We start from the raw sequence: 15,147 nt of genomic DNA on the forward strand, positions 1-15,147 counted from the left end.
AAAGAAAGAAAAAAGACAAAGAATAATATATATTGATGCAAAGCTTCCAAACTTTTTGTGATAAGACATCCCATTGACATAGTCAAGAAATATTACTCCCTCCGTCCTTCGTCCGTTATCAAAATTGTTACCATTTTACTCGACACAGGATTTAAGAAATATAATAGAAAGTGAGTTGAGAAAGTAAGTGGATGTGAGTCCTACTTTTATATGTTAGTTTTATAATAAAATGTGAGTGGGAATGAGTGGTTCACTATCAAAATTGATAAAAGTGAAAGGCGAAAATTTTTTAGGGACGGACGAAAATGGAAATAAGTGATAAATTTTCAGCGACGGAGGGAGTAATTTTCATACCAAATTATAGATAAATTACCGGAAAAAACCATTGGGTTGGTCAATTTTTTTGTCAATCCACAGCAGTGGGTTAGATCATACTTTGACAATTTTCTCAACTACTATATCCCACAGCCAAATATTCTCAATGGAGACTCTCCAATTACAGAGCTTATTCCATGTTATACACTTAAACAAGATTTGGAACCATATGTACGACATGAAATGCAATATGTACATCCTAATAAATGGCCAATGTATGCTATTCCATACATTTACATATCAAATATTGTTGGACGTAAATCGATGGATAACATGTGAAGTCCTCAGTAAAAACAAGAAGTATAAAAAAACAACTAAATATACAAGATCGATCGATGATTACATCCCAAATTGTATAACACCACCAAATAAATATGACAAATACTGCTCCTTGTTCTTGTAAGGACGGCACAATATTAGTATTAACTTTTAAATATTGTTTTGCATGCTGCTGCATCCCTATAAAAATCAGCCCTACAATCATGTCCAATAATTCTCTTATATATCCCGTAATTGATACCAATTTAATTTACACAGTCAATACAAATGCCATCACATTTTGTGTTGCTAGGGCTGCTTATTGCAAGTTGTAATTTCGTTGCCTTGGCTTCTGATCCAAGTCCTCTCCAAGATTTATGTGTTGCTGATACTAGCCGCGGTAATTATTACTCCCTCCGTCCATTTTTAAATAGTCATTTTGCCATTTTGGATTGTGCACTATTTATAGAACCATTTACGTTATTCTACTTTTAGTATGCGGACCCTACATTCTACTAATTTTGTATACTCACAATCTATATAAAACTAATACTACTAAAAATGGGTCTCGCATTTCATTCACTTTCTCCATTTACTTTTTCTTCATAAAGTTAAACAATTTCTTTAAATCCGTTCCGTGTCAAAATGGCTCTTTAAATGGTAGACTGGGGGAGTATCATCTCAATTATGAATTAGTTTGACTTGTCTATATATACATGTTCTAAAGCAAGATTGAGTTGATTGATTAATTTGACTACAATTATTATTCACTTCATTTTCCAGTCTTTCACAATTGAACTATGTATATGTAGTGCTAGTCCATGGCAGCGCCGCACCACTCTTCTCCAATCTATCAAGGCCGGTCTTGATGAATGGTTTCCCATGCAAAAACCCTAATTCGGTTCAAGCAAAAGACTTCTCCTTTAGTGGGCTCCACCTCTCGGGAAATGCCTCGAATCCCTTGGGATCAAAAGTCACCCCCGTGACGGTTCTCCAGATTCCGGGGCTAAACACCCTCGGAATCTCAATAGCCCGACTAGACTTTTTGCCAGGTGGGGTCAACCCGCCCCACACCCATCCTCGTGCAACGGAAATTTTCACAGTTATTCAAGGCACATTTGAGGTCGGGTTTGTGACCTCCAATCCTGAAAATAACCTTATGACCAAAGTACTAAACGAAGGCGATGTTTTTGTGTTTCCGGAGGGACTTGTCCATTTCCAACGCAACAAGGGAACCGGTAACGCTATCGCCATTGCAGGGCTGAGTAGCCAGAGCCCCGGTGTTATTACGGTTGCGAATTCGATATTTGGATCCAACCCTAAGATTCCTAATGATCTTCTTGCCAAGGCTTTCCAAGTTGATACTAAGACAGTTGATTCGATCATGTCCAAATTCTAGGCTTTTATGGTCATGATATTTTTAACATAATAATTACTACTACTATAAAATCTTCATTTGAGTTCCTTTTCTATATTCTATTTTGGATTGTTGGTACATTAATAGTTGCTCGAAGAATAAAGAATTCATGTAATCAATCTACTCTTTATGTTCCATTTAATCCACTATATATCTTGTTTATATTTCATTTTAAAGCACACATATAATACAACAGCAAATTTCTCAAGAGGAATTCTATTTATAATTGAGGTATATATATGCTTGGAATCTCTAATCTATCTATGTCTGAAGCTTTTTCGAACTTGACCAACTATTCAAATATCTCCAATTTCCTCCGATATAAGTTCAGGGTAAATCAATGGAGTACTATATTATCAAAAATACGATACACGATCTAAATAAGTTCTCAAACAATGCACCAATTGGTCATTGAAGTCTAGAGTATTACTCCCTCTGTCGTATAAAAAAAAGTTTTTGGGACGACATTAGTTTAAATGCACAATTAGTAAAGTAATATAGATATAAAGAAAAAGTAACTAGAGTATTGTTAGTAGAGAATGAGGTCTACCACATTAAAGACTAACGAGTTACCAAAAGTAGAAGTGTGCTATTTATATGGTATGGAAAGAATAAAATAATACTCACTTTGTCTCTCAAAAATAAAAATTTTGGGAATAATACAATAATTTAATAGGAAAATATTAAATTATGAAAAAAATAAGACAAATTAGAAAAACTTTTAGTCGATAATAAGACTTACATTAGTAATAATGTAATATATGATGAAAATATTCTTATTAATAAAAAGTTAACTAGTCTTGTGAAATGGATAAAAATGGTAACAGGAAATCATTTTTGGAGACTTGAAATAATTATAAAATCAAAGCTGCTCCTAGGTCACTTCAAATCAACGTTTTAAAAACCGGACCGATAAGCGAACCGGTGAAGCTACTGGTTCATGGTTCAACCGGTCGGACCGGTTTAATCATTGGTCGAACCGTTTTACTGTTACAAATATGTATAATTCAATTTATAATGTAAAATATAGTGTCCAATATAATAAATAAGAAAATATGATTAATAATGTATCACAAAAACATTCAATCTTATAAATAATTAGTATATATACAAATATAAAACATTAAATTTAGTGAATATAATAAAATATACAAATTGTTAGTTAGTGTGAATAAAAATTAAATATTTTACATATAAAAATAAACAAAATTTATATTAATTCAAAAAAAATGTATGTGGTGGAATAATCGAATACAAATTATTAGTTAGTTTAAACAAAAGAATACTTTAATATCAATAGTTAGGCTACATAAATTAAATATATGCTATAAAAATATATTTTTAGTAAATAATAAATTATAATAAATAAATATATTGAAAAAATCGAAGTTTACTCCATCTGTCCCATGTTGTTGGCACTTTTCATTTTAGGCCGTAAATTTGAGATTGATTTTTTAGTGTAATTAAATTAGAATTTCAAGTGTAATGAGACATCACTTAATAAAGGAGCTCTTAACTTAAACTAACATATTAATTGAATGCATTAATTCTAACTTAAACTATAAATAGTGTAAAGAGTTTGTGACGAGCCGAAAAGCAACAGTGCAAGTAACATGGGACGGAGGGAGCATAATATAACGATAGTAATAAGCGTTATAGTAATAATATAGTAACTAGGAAAGTATAGATAAAATTTAGAGGATGATAATTATGTGTATCATAATAAATATTTATATAAAAATATAAAATAAATGAATTATTAATTGGTTTAAATAAAAATATTAATATTCCATGTATAACATTGTTTAATGTTCTTATTTTTCCATGTGGGGCTTGTGATGGAGTGGTTAAGCTCTTGTTAATTGGAGTGGATGTCATGAGTTCAAGCCCTTCCAAAAACAAGTTTTAAAAATTTTGAACACAAAAAGCAAAAACCGGTTTCCGGTTTCCGGCCAGACCGGTCTAACCGGCCGGTTCAAACGGTTCTCGGTGGATCAACCTCACACTGGTCTAAATAGGTCAACTGAACCGGACTACCTACCGGTTCGCGGTCGGACTGGTCGGACCGGCCGGTCCGGTCCGGTTTTTAAAACACTGCTTCAAATAATCATACACTGAATTTTTCAATCCATCGTTACAAATATAGTACTATCTTCCTCTAAAAAAACATACAAAATTATATGATACAAATTTTAATACTCTCTTTCATCCCATAATAGATGTCACACTTTTCTTTTTAGTTTGTCCCACAAAAGATGTCATGGCCGCATTTTGCTAAGGATAGCGAAAGCGGGTAAATCGCGACTAATGAGAATGATTAAAGAAACTGGGAAAGAAAAGTGGTAGAACTTGAGAAATTTGCACAAATGCCAAGTCGGTTGATATCATAAAATGTAAGCCAAGTATACCATTACATGGTCTTAGAAATAGGATAAACATCTCATCAATAAATTAGAGTTTGATGGTGAGATTCTACAATTCTCACTTCACAAAAGCACGGCAGAATAAGTCCTTACTAAACGACTTCGTGTATGAAGACACGAATCGTTGGAAGATCAACTTGATTATTTAATAACATCGACTCCGATCATCACTCCATCCTCTTGACGGTCAACCTGCACATTTATAAATACATGCAGGGCTGAGTACAGGAGTACTCAGTGGACACGTGCCGAAAAGCAAAACATACATTATACAGTTGTCAAGCCATCACAGTAACACACGGGGATTTTTCTTAAAAGACCCGAGCTTACTAAATTCTTTTGTGAGCTAAATGTTCAACTGCAGACTAAGTTCTTTCATCATTCATCATTCATCATTCCATTCACTCATCATTCCATTCATCATTCATAATTCGCCATATCTAAACATTCAAGTATCGGGGAGGTGGTCACCTCCCACGGTCACCCATCATTCCATTCCATTCATCAAAACAAATATTTATGGCATGATAACAACTTGAAAAGAATCATAGCTCCATTTTGAGAAAAAAATGATAAGTATGTCATAATTTCACAAGTATTTGATTTATATACACACTAAGGTGATGGATATTAAAAGAAAGCACACCTGATATGCTTATTCCTCAATTTAATTACTCGTGTTGGCCTCGCTCTGCCCTCGGGAAAAATTCCCTCACTTGGTGAATCCTTAGTCTCTTGGCTGCCCTCCTTGCTCCTTTCCCTTCCCCTTGCTGCACTCTTACTATGTGAAATTTTAGGTGCTCAAAAGTGGGGAGGAAGGAGGGGATGATGGGCTGTTTAAATAGGCCTTCCCCTTTTGCATTTTGCCTGAAATCTTGGGGACAAAGCCTCATATTTTTGGCTGCCAGCTTGCTCCCTTTTGAGCTTTGTGAAACGCTCATCATACCTTTTTGGTGTAACTTATGGCATCCTAGATTGGCTGATATCATGGATCCTACTTATTCATCCTTTTGGTGCTTCCAAAAGAGCTCACATTCATATATTAATTGTCTCCATTCCCTCTTTGGGAGATCTGATGATGTCATGTTGCTTGGCCATACTAGCTATTTTGGTAAAGTTCTCAAACCTTAGATTTTTGTGTGAATGATGTGGATTCATGTAATTCATGATCCATTTCCCAAGGAATTATCTATTTGTGATGCTCGATCTAGATTTTTTGTGAGATTGATTTTCAATTTCTCAATAAAAAACAATAGGATAAAAAGAGATCCAATCACAAAAATTGAATCTAAACAAGAAAGGATGATAGATTAGAAATGGAAAGCATGTGTATAATGATGAGATAAAAGAGCTACAACCATAGGACCTTAACCAAAAGAATGGAGACAACCCTAGGCAACTTTCAATAGCTCTATCACCCCTTGGCTCCACTACTCAATGGATAAACTCTATTGATCCATACCTCTACTTGAATCAATCTAGGATGGAAACAAGCAACCTTCAAGGAAGGAATTTGATACAATCCTCAAAGAGGAAACTCACTAGAGTATAAACTTTAATTCAACAAAATCTAATGAAAGAAACATCAAAAGGTATTTATACTATGGTCCAATTCTCAATGAAAAGGCCCACAAAATCTGGTCCGCGCCACTCTACCTGGCCGGGTGGAATTAAGGGTGTTAAGTCACCCGGCGGGGTGAAACCTCCTGACTCCCTCATGCCTTGGACGGGGCACCCGCCCGAGTAGTTGTGTAGGTACCCGGTCGGGTGGAATTCGTATGCCTTGGCTCTTCCAGTGGATGGCACCCGACCGGGTGAGGCAGTGCGTCAGAATCCACCCGGCCGGGTGGAAGCTCCCATCCTTCAAATTTCAGCACGAGTCTTGTCGCGTGCTCCTCGACCTTCGTAGACTCCTCCAGCATGACTTTTTGGATGAAAGTAGAGAGTCCCTCATGTAGGTGCCTCGTCATAGACCTCGTCATGGGCCTTTCGGGTGTGGTCATATCAGTGAAGATTCTCTAACCCCTTTTTGGTGTTACATCTTGCAGGTACAGGCTGCCTTCTTGGAGCTTTGTGGGGTGGGCACGAAAATCGAGGAAGAAGAGAAGAGGGAAGAGTAGAAGGGATTTGTCCCAAACCTAATCTATCTTGCTACTATTTTTAGCAAGTCTTGGAGCTTGAAATCTTTAGAGTAGCAAGTTGTAGCTTCCAAATTTTTGTAAAAAAGGGGGTCCCACAACTTGTAAGCATTGTATTCATTATATATGTATTCATTATATTTTCCTGAAATTCTATTTCATCGAGGTGTATCCACATTTATCTAATAAAAGTATCTCCTCTACTTTTATCCTTAAAATAAAATTTTCTTGTGCTTTATTTTCTTTCCAACCAAAATAATTAGATTATCCAAAGTAGGAATTAAACGAGAATCCTAGGATTACACGTTTTCTAGAAGAAATTTATTAAACTACTAAATCTGATTTATCTCGAAAGAAGGGACCGAATTTTTCAGGGTGTCACAAATGATGACACATTTCCTTTTTGGAAAAAGTTCTCTCATATTAATATAAATATACTATATTCTCTCTCTACCTAACAAACAAAACAATATCGCCTAAAATCTCATGTCATTTTTCAAGTATATATGTCATCTATTATGGGACGGAGGGAGTATGTAAATGATAAAATAAGAAAGAAGCAAAAAAATGGAAATAATATTAATAGAATGTAAGATTCACATTATTCTCATTTAGAATAATGTGTGCAGTTAGTGTTTTTAAAAAATTTACATATTTAGAATTAGTTTCATATATTTTGGTGAATGATTAAAATGGTAAAATTGTTCTTTTAGAGACGGAGTACTCCCTCCGTGCGTCATTATCTATATATTATTCTCTCTTTTATTTTATCATTTCTTCCCTTTAACTTTTATTACTATCATTTTTATAAAATGTGTGTAATCAACGGGACTCCTCCTGGCAGACAGATGGATTAGTATTTTATAGTATTGGAATAAAACACAGAAAGTGTAGAATGGGCTTGGCTTGGGGTATTCTCCACTTATTTTCATTCTGCAAAAACAGAGCAAATAAAAACAATTCGGCCATGGCATCAGATCAAGCTCAAATTTCTGGCAAGCTGTAAACTGGAGATCAAACGGCGGAAGACACCCACTCCGCCGCCTTCTCACGCCCTGCCACGTGTCAGTTAATTAGCCGCAATAAATAACGTAGCATCCATCCTATAGTCCGACCAAAAAATCTAATCAAAATCGGCGAAAATGGACGGCCCAGATATCGTCTCGGTTAAGGTCTGGTTTCATTGAATTTCCGACAAAATTCCACTCCCAACATATTTGATATGATGCTGCTTTCTTCTTTTCTTTTGTCTAGTCTAAATGTAACAGAAAATATCTTGCATCTAGAGCATTTGTTACTGTGTGTTGGATACTGTTGAGTCTAAGTAAATTGGATTTCGATTTCAGAGGGAAAGATCGGTTTCGAATAGTGAGGCTGGCGTCATCAAGATTAAGGTACGTATGTATCATCGCATCTATCTTTTGGATTTATGATGTTAATGATTTGATTATATATCCTAATTTGCAGAGGAGCCAAACACCCGATGATATCATGTCAGCCATTCTCAAGGTTGGACATTATGTTTTTTTTACCACCTAAACCTTTTCAACATGATTTTCCGTTCGGTATCATGGAATTGAGCCTGCGGAATTTGAATTAGAGCCTTGAATTCCAAATTGAACCACAAAATATCTTGATTTGGAATTAAACTAGTTCAATTCCATAATTTGAAATTCATATCAAAAAGTAGATAATTGAAATTCAAAATTGAACCCTATAGTGTTTGTCGACTTCATTCTCAATCGAGGTTGGACATTTTTAGTATTTGCTAATACATGCTGCAATTTTATATGGAGTAATAACTCATATGTCGCACAGTTCTTAATTGTTTTTTAAATATAAGGAGTAATTCTTTTTCATCAATATTAATTCGGCCTTTATTAACAACCTATCACCAAACATTCATTGGTTTTAGGAGGAAAACAGGAAAAGAGCGAAACAGCATGTCTCTCATGGCTGCCATTTAGTGGAAGGGAAAATGAAGCATGGAATGGAGGACTGTTTGGTTGCGACGTGCAAGAAAATCGACGGCCACGACCTCGGTTTATACGCCATTTTCGACGGCCATTCCGGCCGCGATGTCGCCCAATATCTACATGATCACCTATTTCATAATATACTGAATCAGGTCAATGCGTTGTTATTTTTAAGACAAAGTTAGAGAATACTATTATTTCTATATTTTGTAAAGAAAATATTTATGAACAGGCTGATTTTTGGAGGAGTCCAAAAGAAGCGGTTAGGAGGGCTTATGAGGAGACTGACAAAGACATCCTCGAGAATGTGGTGGGTTCCCGAGGCGGTTCGACTGCGGTGACGGCGATCGTGATAGACGGGGAGAAGGTGGTTGTGGCGAACGTTGGCGATTCGCGTGCCGTGGTGTGTAGGAATGGGGAGGCGAAGCAGGTGTCGGTGGACCATGAGGCGTTGAAGGAGAGAAAAATGGTTGAGAGCAAGGGCGGGTTCGTGTCCCATAAACCGGGTATCAATTTTAAAACAGTTTTGAAGCGACACAGATTTTAATGCTTAATTTGTGAAATAATATTATAGTGGTTTCCTAAATTAAAAGTTGTTCCTTGGGTGGACAGCTGACCAAAATTGCAAAAGTTTGTCTATTTTTATAATGTGAAAGTGGATTGAATAAATTAGCAATGGCAGGGAATGTTCCGAGGGTGGACGGGCAGCTTGCAATGACGAGGGCGTTTGGAGACGGGCGTCTCAAGGCTCACATTACGTCGAGACCGGATATTGCTATAGAGATGATTGATGAGCAGACGGAGTTCATCGTATTAGCGAGCGATGGAGTGTGGCACGTAATGTCGAATGAAGAAGCTGTGGATTGCATAAGAGGAATGAAGGATGGTGGTGAGGCTGCGAAAGAGTTGATCAATCAGGCACTTTCAAGGGGCTCCAAAGATGACATTTCATGCGTTGTTGTCTTGTTTCAAGATTGACAATATTTTCTTGCCATGGCTTTAGCTTCCTTCAATTGTTCTAAGCTGTCCACATATGCTACTTTGGTCACTTCTTGCGATTGCCTTAAATAGTGTTTAGAACAACTTGAAGTGGTAGTTAACATATATAATGGTGTCCCAAACATTATTACTATTAGAACCCCATTAGAATAGGAGCACAAGAAAAATATTAGCATAGTGTTTTGAGAGTGAATCGTCTACTTATTTTAATGTCAAATTAGAGGAATAGTATTGTCTACTTTGGCCTTCACTTTTTTCTCCTGCATTATATTATATAAATGAAAAGAACTTTATATATCAATAGATAACGTTATATAATTAAAGTTGAGCTAGTAGACATCTGATAATTTTGTTTTTGATGATTCTAGTGCATAATAGTATATATGAAAATCTATATGCTCTCCAGCATTATTTTGTGACCACTTTTTCAATAGCATCGGTAACATTTAATTCCTTTTTTTTTTTCTTTGCTGTAGAAGTGTGTAACTAGAAATAACGCAATCATTTTGTTTAATTTTTAATTTGGTTCTCTCATTTTAATGGCCACAACATCTGATTTTTTTGGTCTGATATTCTGAACTTATAAAAGATTTCGTGAATGGCAAGTAGTAGTAGAATTTAGTTGGTCCTATATATTGAAATTACAGAAACAAATCGTGAACAAAGAATTAAACATTCTCCGCAAAAAAATTGTCTTTTAATGACACAAAAAGTAAGATATAATTACTAATGTTTCAAAAATTTTAAAATTAACTCTAATTTAGGATGCAAAAAAATGTCCCTAAATTGGGGACAAATTATCTTAATCTTTTGCTTTTCTATGGCACTTCTATTTTTGTTCTCTAATTTTAATTGGAACACCAACAATAAAGATACTTTAAGAATTGTTGATGGTACAATTAAGCACATAAATTAGCGCCCTTTTTTAGTTCAAAATCTCAGATCACAAAAGTGGTGAGAAAGAGCATAAATTAACCTTTGTAGCAATAAAAAAAAGTTTATTATCTGATCTTTATATGATCATTTTATCTTAATGGTTGGAAGGCATGGTGATATATCATTGCACTTTTTTGGTCCCACTAAAAAACCTGCAATCAATATGAACGAATCTAATGATATCGGTCTTTAAAAATCCATTAAAACTTGATTTTGTTAAAGAATAGATTGCTACTCATCAAATCAAAAACATGCCACAACCGTTGCTTTAGCATCATATTATATAGTATCTCTACTATTTAACCATTATATAATAGACGTACTAGATATGAAAGCAAGGATATTTTATTAATAAAAAACAAGTGGATAAATTAATATAAGATGGCAATGAAAGTTGGACGAAATGAGTAAAATGGCAAGTCTAACTCACTACTCGCTCCTCTATCTCCTCTCATCCATAGCTAATTCCTTAAGCTCTGCAAATCCCACAACAACATCGACTACGTGTCATTGCGACACGACATCTCCGGTCGTACGCGGGAACTTTCCAGAAGGATTTGTGTTCGGGGCAGCATCCTCAGCATATCAGGTGATTAAAGATCTGAATTTGTCTGTGCGTATATTAGTATAGTGGTAAAGTAGTTAATTCTCGTTTATGTAGTACGAGGGCGCTGTAAAGGAAAACGGAAAAGGCCAGAGTTCGTGGGACAATTTCACGCATTCTTATCCAGGTTTTGTCCGATGCCACGTGGGAAATGTGATTTTTGTTACTAATTCTTGATCACTTATAATACTAGTATTATTACCATTTTTAGAAAAGATTAAGGATCATAGTAATGGAGACGTGGCCATCGATTCCTATCATATGTACAAGGTAAATACATATATATGCCTTATAATTTGTTGAAATTAAATCGGATTTGTGAAAATCTTTCATTATATTTGTAGGAAGATGTAAATATTGCAAGAGATTTGGGTCTTGACGCCTATCGGATTTCGATATCATGGCCAAGGGTCTTGCCAGGTGATGTTAACTGTTAACTTGTATGGGAATTTATAGTACAATATTGATAGTTTCAAATAAATGTGCTAAATTTTTTTATGAGTACCAAATGCTCAAATTTAAAAGAGGTGAGCAGAAGTTATATACTCTCTCATCCGTCACAACTAAGTTGAGTTAAACTTTTGGGCACTGAGATTAAGAAATCGTGTTGAAAAGTAGGAGAGAGAAATAAAGTAGGAAAGATAAAAAAAAGAGTACAGTAGGTGATGAAATAAAGTAATAAGTATATAGTAATTGGATGTTTTGTTTATTGTCCAAAAAAGAAATGACTTAACTTAGTTGAGACAGATGAAGTATATCAGTAAAATCTTCAACATAATAAAAAGGTAAAACAAAATATAGTTAACCCCTTCAGACAACAAATACATAGACATCAAACCAAATCTAAAAAACAAAAACCAACAAGCTATAATAGAACACTCCTTGATCTTAAAGTGCATGTCCTCGTTGCATTTGATCACTTAAATTTATCAATCATATTAATTGGAGAAAAATACACCATCCTCTAATCCGTACTCCCTCAGAATAGCCACTTTTTTCTATCTCCTGATTGGGCTGTAACGCTTCAAACCTTTACATTTTTTTCAAAATCAAATAGATGATGTAATTTATTTCAGAATTAATTTAGCAGGAAAACAATGTTACGTTATCTTTTTACCTTAGTCTTCAATGCAGATTCTTTAATTTTTTAAAATTTTCATAAAATCGTTACTAGGGAAAAAGAGTAAATCTGTTCAATTTTTTATGGCATTATATCTTTGACATAAATTCGTAAGGTACTCGATTTTTCATAAAGTGATGAATATGAACAATTTGCCATTTTCATGATATAAAGGAAAGTATGTAGTACTATTTGCTAGTGTGTTTTCATAAGGTTCGATTTGGATGTGTCAGGTGGAAAGATTGAGGCAGGTGTTAATCAGGATGGCATTGATTATTACAACAATCTCATTAACGAACTCCTTGCTAATGGTTAGTAACACTTTTTTGGATAATTAGAGTTTATTTGTAATTAAAATACAGTAAGTTGTAATTAATTAGCTTGAAGAAATTAAAATTGCCGCAAATACCATGCATGAAAGTACAATCAGTTTAAAATTAGAATTTTCATTAAATGAATGGCAATGTATATAGGTATAGAGCCTTTTGTGACACTGCACCATCTTGATGTTCCACAAGCCCTACAAGATGCATATGGTGGATTTCTATCTTCTCAAATTGTGTAAGCCTTCAAAGATCTCCAATTTGTAGTGCTCGGTTCTTGAACTTGTTCTAAAATCTAATTTATACATAGAGGTGATTTTCTCGACTTTGCAAACCTCTTATTCGAGCAATTCGGTGATCGTGTCAAGTACTGGGTCACTATAAATGAACCGTGGACGTTTAGCGTGTATGGTTACGCCTACGGTGTTTTTGCACCCGCAAGATGCTCAGAGTGGCAGGGTCTCAACTGCACGGGTGGAGACTCTGCCACGGAGCCCTATATCGTGGGACACAACCTTCTTCTAGGTCATTCCGCTGTTGTAAATTTGTATAGAGAAAAGTATCAAGATTCGCAAAAGGGGAAAATTGGGATAGTTTTTGCAGCGTATTGGTTTGAGCCGTTCGATGAGACGAATGAGAATGAGAATGCTAAGGATCGAGCCATGGACTTCATGCTTGGTTGGTAAGATTCTTAAATTAATGTATATAATGAGGGTGGGAGTTGTTAGGTTGACAACTTTATAAAAAAATTTAAATTGATAACTGACAATTATGTCAACAATCTATGTTATAGATGTCAACATATCAACAGAAGACATACGTATGTCAACTATATTTAGTTGACATACAAATGCCTCCGTGTTGACATCCATAAGGTAGGTTGTTGATATAGTTGTCAGTTATCAATTTAAGATAGTTATCAATTGATTATATTCCTACCGAAGGTTGTGACATCGTTCCACACAATTTATATACCCCTCAATTTTCAAGTCAATAGTTTAAAATAAATTTTTATTAATTACAAAATTGTTGTGACTTTTTAGGTATATGGAACCATTGACACATGGAAGTTATCCAGAAAGTATGAAGATTCGAGTTAAAGAAAGATTACCTAAATTTGATAAAAATGAGATTGAGATGGTTAAGGGGTCTTTTGACTTCATAGGGTTCAACTACTATGGTGCAATATATGCCCTCGACAAACCAAACTCGACGAGCTATAGCTACACGACTGACTCTGAGATGGTGATCACAGGTGAATTCATTATGTCACAAATTGAATATTCATTTTAGCCATATATGACCTGCTTTATTTGTTGGGTGCAAACCCATTCCACATTGGAGAATGGAGGGAAGTTGGAAACTGTATATTATTGATGTCCAACTCTAATTAGTTTGAGGCTTTTTGGGAGTGACTCAAAAACAAATTCGACAGGCTTGACCCAAAGCAGACAATATCAAACTATTGTCCAGTCGACGGTCCTAACATTATTTTATCAGTAAATTTATCATATCTTGTAATATTGGTAGGGATCAAAAATGGAAAGCCAATTGGTGAGCAAGGAAGAGATTCGAGCAAACTCTACATTTATCCAAAGGGACTTCGACAAATGCTCAAATTAATAAAACAAAAATACAATAATCCACTAATTTACATCACTGAAAATGGTATACTTATGTCTTTTAACATTATTTGTGTTTCTATTATCAACATTCCTAAATAAGTCAACTGGATTTTAGGGCTTGATGAGGCAAGAAATGACACTTTAGACCTATCCCAGGCCTTACAAGACAACATGAGGAAAGACTACATTCATCATCATCTGTGCTGTCTGAATGAAGCAATTGAGTTAGTCTCTTGTCCCTTCCAACACTTATTTTCTTGAAATTAACTTCAATAATCGCTCAATTTTTGTAATTGTTATTTAATTAGGCCTGAAATTTTAATACTATTTCAGAAAAGATGATGCAAATGTGAAGGGATATTTTGTATGGTCATTGGTGGATAATTTTGAGTGGGCAGGAGGATTTTCAGTTCGATTCGGACTATATTACGTGGACTACAGAGATGAATTGTTAAGAAGATATCCTAAGATTTCTTCACTTTGGTTCAAGAATTTCTTATCCAAGACAACTTGGTCACAGTGAAATTCCAAACACACCTTAATTTAAACTTGTATATTTATTACTATGATATTGTCTATGGGGATTTTGAATCACCGTGCAAAGCCCAATCTAATTTCAGATATGATCTGTCTATTTCAGCATGTTCACTTAAATAAGATCATGCATTATATGTTACCCTGTCATCTGATCTTTCTTGATTATTTAACCTATGACATTTTTTAATTTATTAAAATGTTATCAAATCTAAAGTATTTTACTAAATAAATGAATCTGTGTAAACCACCCTTTAGAAAATACAAACAAGTACAAGGAAAATGTGTCCAATTTTCTATTTTTAGTTTATAATCAAATTTCAACATAATAACTGTTTAGTAATTAAAATATATTCATAATCGTTAGAGGCAATAGAGCTATAGATTTAATTAATGGGCTGTCTGGAGACCATCAAACT

General features: G+C 34.7%; 3 protein-coding genes across 6 annotated transcripts; all 3 read left to right on the plus strand.

The window, feature by feature from the left end:
- Positions 1–921: 921 nt before the first annotated feature.
- On the plus strand, positions 922–2,032 carry LOC121784496 (putative germin-like protein 2-1). Its single transcript, XM_042182639.1, has 2 exons — positions 922–1,033; positions 1,494–2,032. Exons 1-2 carry the CDS (start codon positions 922–924, stop codon positions 2,030–2,032), a joined length of 651 nt encoding a protein of 216 aa, XP_042038573.1.
- Positions 2,033–7,517: 5,485 nt separating this feature from the next.
- LOC121783326 (probable protein phosphatase 2C 28) lies at positions 7,518–9,670 on the plus strand. Of its 3 annotated transcripts, none has more exons than XM_042181367.1 (6): positions 7,518–7,783; positions 7,958–8,005; positions 8,079–8,120; positions 8,527–8,739; positions 8,820–9,093; positions 9,270–9,670. In XM_042181367.1, exons 1-6 carry the CDS (start codon positions 7,754–7,756, stop codon positions 9,563–9,565), a joined length of 903 nt encoding a protein of 300 aa, XP_042037301.1. In that variant the 5' UTR covers positions 7,518–7,753; the 3' UTR covers positions 9,566–9,670. The 3 variants fall into 3 exon arrangements, with proteins under 3 accessions (XP_042037301.1, XP_042037303.1, XP_042037302.1); XM_042181369.1 differs by having other exon boundaries at positions 7,518–7,766; XM_042181368.1 differs by lacking the exon at positions 8,079–8,120.
- Positions 9,671–10,910: 1,240 nt separating this feature from the next.
- Positions 10,911–14,870, plus strand: LOC121783325 (beta-glucosidase 13-like). 2 transcript variants are annotated; one of them, XM_042181365.1, is made up of 11 exons: positions 10,911–11,111; positions 11,184–11,253; positions 11,338–11,396; positions 11,471–11,546; positions 12,480–12,557; positions 12,720–12,807; positions 12,880–13,251; positions 13,613–13,824; positions 14,100–14,237; positions 14,310–14,418; positions 14,528–14,870. In XM_042181365.1, exons 1-11 carry the CDS (start codon positions 10,926–10,928, stop codon positions 14,715–14,717), a joined length of 1,578 nt encoding a protein of 525 aa, XP_042037299.1. In that variant the 5' UTR covers positions 10,911–10,925; the 3' UTR covers positions 14,718–14,870. The 2 variants fall into 2 exon arrangements, with proteins under 2 accessions (XP_042037299.1, XP_042037300.1); XM_042181366.1 differs by lacking the exon at positions 14,100–14,237.
- Positions 14,871–15,147: the final 277 nt, after the last annotated feature.

This window comes from Salvia splendens, chromosome 21 (genome assembly GCF_004379255.2).
Source record: "Salvia splendens isolate huo1 chromosome 21, SspV2, whole genome shotgun sequence".
Lineage (NCBI taxonomy): Eukaryota > Viridiplantae > Streptophyta > Magnoliopsida > Lamiales > Lamiaceae > Salvia > Salvia splendens.

Coding starts and splice junctions, on each gene's coding strand:
- LOC121783325 (XM_042181365.1), top strand. CDS start 10,926: ATGAGTAAAATGGCAAGTCTAACTCACTACTCGCTCCTCTATCTCCTC. Junction 11,397..11,470: donor ATTCCTATCATATGTACAAG/GTAAATACATAT, acceptor TTATATTTGTAG/GAAGATGTAAATATTGCAAG. Junction 13,252..13,612: donor ATGGACTTCATGCTTGGTTG/GTAAGATTCTTA, acceptor GTGACTTTTTAG/GTATATGGAACCATTGACAC.
- LOC121783326 (XM_042181367.1), top strand. CDS start 7,754: ATGGACGGCCCAGATATCGTCTCGGTTAAG. Junction 7,784..7,957: donor CAGATATCGTCTCGGTTAAG/GTCTGGTTTCAT, acceptor TTTCGATTTCAG/AGGGAAAGATCGGTTTCGAA. Junction 8,740..8,819: donor TTCATAATATACTGAATCAG/GTCAATGCGTTG, acceptor ATTTATGAACAG/GCTGATTTTTGGAGGAGTCC.
- LOC121784496 (XM_042182639.1), top strand. CDS start 922: ATGCCATCACATTTTGTGTTGCTAGGGCTGCTTATTGCAAGTTGTAAT. Junction 1,034..1,493: donor TGTTGCTGATACTAGCCGCG/GTAATTATTACT, acceptor ATCTATCAAGGC/CGGTCTTGATGAATGGTTTC.